Genomic DNA, 4,825 nt, shown 5'->3' with positions numbered 1-4,825 from the left:
TATTTTTGAAAGAAACTAGAATTATATTTTAAGACATTTATTTATTTATTTAAATCAAATACAGCACAGAACTTATAGTGAAGTAAAATAATTAGAAATTAGTTTTGGGATTTTAATTTTTTTTTGTTATTTTCAGTAAAAATACATTCCATTTTATTTAAGGCCTTATAGTGATCATCAATTGTAGTATCTTTCGTTTGCAAATATAAATTCTGAATTTTGAATGAGTCTTCTACTTCATTCTTGGAAGGCTGATAAACAATTACATCCACGAAACCCTCATCATCAGTTTCGGTTGCGCTTAGAATTGGATCCAGTAATTTAGAGCTATAGTTCTCAATAATATCGTTATCTGTAGGAGAGCTTCATGTACAAATTTCATTGTCAAGCTCAATATAATCGTTAAGAGCAGCATTGGAAGTTATTTTATTTACTTTAAACCACGCTGCCAGCGACTGGCATTTGCACAAAGAAGCAACATAAGAAAGAAAAAAATTAAACATTTGGTTTGGAAAAAAGGACTTCCCCTAACAGCAAAATGCATTTATACTTAACACAAAAATTCGACTTATAGAGTTATAGAGAAATTCGAGTTATAGAAGTTCGAGTTATGGAAGAACTCTAAAACCTTAGTGCACTGTTTTTGGTTCGAGTTATAGAAGTTCGAGTTATGGAACTTTGACTGTATATCTTTTTTGACTATTAGAATTAACTTTAATCAATTAGTTCGATTCGTACTAGTCAGTAAATGATTACATAAATTTATCTATTTATCTACGTTTAGCTTTTTTGATTTTGACAGTAAGTATAATCACACCACACTTACTGTCGAACTTACCGATTCGTAAAATCTGTTCTCCATGCATTATTATAATCTGTTTTTAGTATATAGTTCATTCCATTGGTTAGCGCTTCAACTATCGCAAAAATTTATTTGTTACTTTTTTTGGAATGGACTCGTAAATAAAGAATAAGATAGTAGTAGAGTATTGTTGTCAGAAGCAGCATTAATGTACAATGACACCTTTGGCTTTTTTATGCTATTCCTAGAGTAAGTTTTCTAAGCCAAACCATAAATAAATTTAATAATATCAACATTTTTTTTATATTCAACGTTTCAGACTTCAATCGGTTGAGTGAAAGTTTAATGGAAGTACTAACCCAATTCTTTGACAACAGTGAAACTCGCGCAGATACGACGTGTGACCGCTTCACTCTACATTTCATAAAATTTGCAGATTTAGAGGTACTATACACCAATAAAAATCATTGCATCCAAGATTTCAGATATCAATTGCGTTATTTAATGTTAAATGAAAGTACTGTACCCATTCCCAATTTTAAAACATGAGTAATAAGATATGCAGATATTTCACTTTATATTTTATAGAGTTTACAGGAATAAATGCTTTTCAATCCTACACTAACCTTAAAAAGATAATTGCTTCTATAAAAACTTAATGTTTGTGCTAATTGTAATGTAGTCCATGATTATATTCTATATTTATATCGAATTTAATACATACAAAGAAATTTTTAGACACTATAATGTATCAATTTTTACAGACGGCTCAAAAATATATTACGGGGTAGGAACAAGAATATTCGCCCTATTTATAGATATGAACCAAGGAAGGCTAACTAATGAGGCGGTTTTTCAGGCTTAAGCGTTAGTGATAAGGTTTTTAGGCTAAAATTTAGAGATAAGGTCTACAGGCTGAAGTTTAAAGATAAGGGAAGCACGACAGGTCATTGCAATTTACATCAAGGACAGTTGTAGCGTTGCTATTTTTATTGACAACCAAGTGGCAATCAAAGCTTTTCAGTCTTCCATCTTGAAGTCAAAGCTAGTTGAAGAATGTTGAGAGGCAGTTGACGAGCTAAATCGGTTACCTGACATCACACTCATTAAGGGTTCCTAAATATAGGAAAGGAAAGGAATGAAAATTTAGATACCGGCCTATGTTCGTCTAGATATAGTAACGAGTAGTATTCACTTCTACTTTCCTTTAGCTATGAATAATAAATGGAAGACACTTAGGTCATATGTAAATTTCCGGTTAACTTGTCTATCTTATAATAAGACCAGCTCTTGGGAATTCATTAAAAAGGGTCGCATGAATGCTACAAGGTTTACAGTTTGCAGTATGATCTTCTTTAACTTTAATTTTCTTGGAGGTCATCTATGTAGATTTTTGTGTTTCACTAGACGCACCATTTTCGACACTGGGATGCAATAATATATATATATATATATAATAATAATATATATAATAATATTAGAATAAAGTATTAGTGTTGCTGTTAAGCTAGACTTACTTTGTATAGGGACAAAGAAGCTTTATTAAATTTTTAGAAGGGTTTTCGAATAACAAAGAAAGAAATAAAGGACAAACACAAAAATTTATTTTTTAATTTTATTGAAATTTGGCTGACCATACAACGCTGTTTCGAGTATTGCCAAGTACTCTTCATCAGTGGTCTTTGGGAATAATCGAATTTTATTCAATTAGTTTATAGTCCGTATATAATTTGTTTAGACTGCAAGTGCCAGGCTTAGAACTCGTGCCTGTCAAATTAGAAGCGATGACTAATAGTGTTTATCCACAAAAAGCCAAGGCTGCACAAACTTTCAATGCTCAAGTTCCAGGTTTTATTGTCACTTATTTTAATTTAATTAGTGACAACAACCAAAGCACTTGCCGTGCTTTAAATTAGAACGAGCTTATAAACTACAGCTTTATTTTGGAAACACAAATTCAACGAATTGAAAGTTTAACTTTTTGGGTTTGCCTTATTCTTTATTTCTTTTCAAAGCTACTCTTTTTGTAGAGACATATTGTACTGCATATTTTTTTACTTACTATATGTAAAGCGACCATTCTGGTGCTTTTTACAAAGAAGCTATGCTATGTTATTCTACAAATCCGCTTATTGCGGTTAGGAAAAGCTGAACAATATTATATTTTAACCTATTGTTCTTTACTTTTCACAAGTCTAATATTTGAATAAAGTATTAGTATTGCTGTTAAGCTAGACTTACTTTGTATAGGGACAAAGCATTGAAAGTTTGTGCAGCCTTGGCTTCTTGTGGATAAACACGATTAGTCATCGCTTCTAATTTGACAGGCACGAGTTCTAAGCCTGGCACTTTGCAGTCCAAACAAATTATATACGGACTATAAACTAATTAAATAAAATTCGATTATTCCCAAAGACCACTGATGAAGACTACTTGGCAATACTCGAAACAGCGTTGTATGGTCAGCCAAATTTCAATAAAATTAAAAAATAAATTTTTGTGTTTGTCCTTTATTTCTTTCTTTGTTATTCGAAAACCCTTCTATAATAATATTATTTATTTATTTTTTTTCTTTTGCGGTGAGGCTTGAAACCCATCTTGGCCTAGCAGTACCATCGTCATGACACAGGTTTGTCGGACTCTTATCGACTAAAACATCATACATTTTAATCAGGGAGACCTTCCTGGGACCACTTTTGTTTTACTTTAGGAATATATATAATAAAAAGTAATATATAATATATGAATAATTTAAAATACAAAAAACATGTTTTTAGACCAGATCTTAGTTTGATTTGAACCCAACGAATTGTAATATATTTCACTTAAGTAATATTTTTATTTCTAAAGCCGATTTTATGTTCTCCCAAGATACTTTGATATTATATTTAATCCTTTTATTCCTAGGTGGAACAGAGGGTCGTAACAAATAGTTTCCATTGAACTCTATCTAATGCAAGACGTTTTGTTTCACTCCAGCTCTTTCCAGCATTTCTTAATTCGGCTTCAGTTTGTCGTTTCCAAGTATTGCGCGGACGCCCTGGTCTTCTACTGCCTTGAGGGTTGAAATCTAAGACATTTCTTGCGATATCATCAGCGGGTTTTCTTAACGTATGGCCAAGCCATTTGTATTTGCGCATCATTATTTCATCAGTTATAAGAGGCTGATTCGTTCTAAACCCGAGCTCATTATTGGTTATGGTTGCTGGCCAGAATACATGAAGGATGCGTCGTAGACAGTGATTGACAAAGGCTTGTAGCTGTTGTGCGTCTCTTGCCGTTAGGTTCCAACTCTCACTACCATATAGTAAAGTTGATTTTACGTTTGCATTGTACAGGTGTATCTTAGTGCGTTGTGTAATGTTGGATGAACGCCAGATTTTGTTAAGGGTTCCAAACGCTTGCTTCGCTTTCGATAGCATGTGCTGAATGTCTTGCCGACTGCCGCCGTTGTTCGAAATGTAGCTTCCCAGATAGCAGAAACTTTGTACTTCTTCGATGTAGGAGTCATCTAGTTGAAACTTCGTTGAGCAGTTTGAATTGAGACGCATAGACTTGGTTTTGGTGATATTGATTGACAGACCAGCTGCCAGTGCACGCTTTACGATGTTGTTTAACGATATTTGCATCTGGGAAAAGTTATGTGTTAGTAAACAGATGTCATCAGCGTAATCGAGGTCAGTAAGTTTGTTTTAAAGGCCGAATGAGATGCCATGATTTGTGCTCATAGCTTCCGACATAACCACATCTAAGACTATATTAAATAGTATAGGTGAAAGAATGCAACCTTGTCGGACGCCAGACTTAATTTGAATTTGCCCGCTGAGACGCCCTTCGTGAAGTAAAGATACTTTGATACAAGTATATAACACTTAAATTTTTTTTCAATTTATTTATTAATTTATTATACATAAAATGCAATTTGTTTTTCATTGGCTTACATTTTGTTCCACTTTCAGATACAATATAAATAAAATAAATAAATTATTAAATTAATATTTTACATGAAAATTGTGAAAATTG

The 4,825-nt window shown here is 32.6% G+C and overlaps 1 protein-coding gene across 1 annotated transcript; it reads right to left on the bottom strand.

Annotated features, from left to right (window-relative positions):
• Positions 1–3,747: 3,747 nt before the first annotated feature.
• LOC119664651 lies at positions 3,748–4,431 on the bottom strand (the record flags this gene model as incomplete). Its single annotated transcript, XM_038074104.1, has 1 exon — positions 3,748–4,431. A coding segment is annotated over exon 1 (684 nt), but the record flags the coding sequence as incomplete, so codon positions are not given.
• Between the last annotated feature and the right edge of the window lie 394 nt (positions 4,432–4,825).

The sequence above is a fragment of the Teleopsis dalmanni genome, unplaced genomic scaffold (assembly GCF_002237135.1).
Source record: "Teleopsis dalmanni isolate 2A unplaced genomic scaffold, ASM223713v2 unscaffolded_contig_2375, whole genome shotgun sequence".
Taxonomy (NCBI): Eukaryota; Metazoa; Arthropoda; class Insecta; order Diptera; family Diopsidae; genus Teleopsis; species Teleopsis dalmanni.
This window is presented reverse-complemented; position numbering and strand designations above follow the sequence as displayed.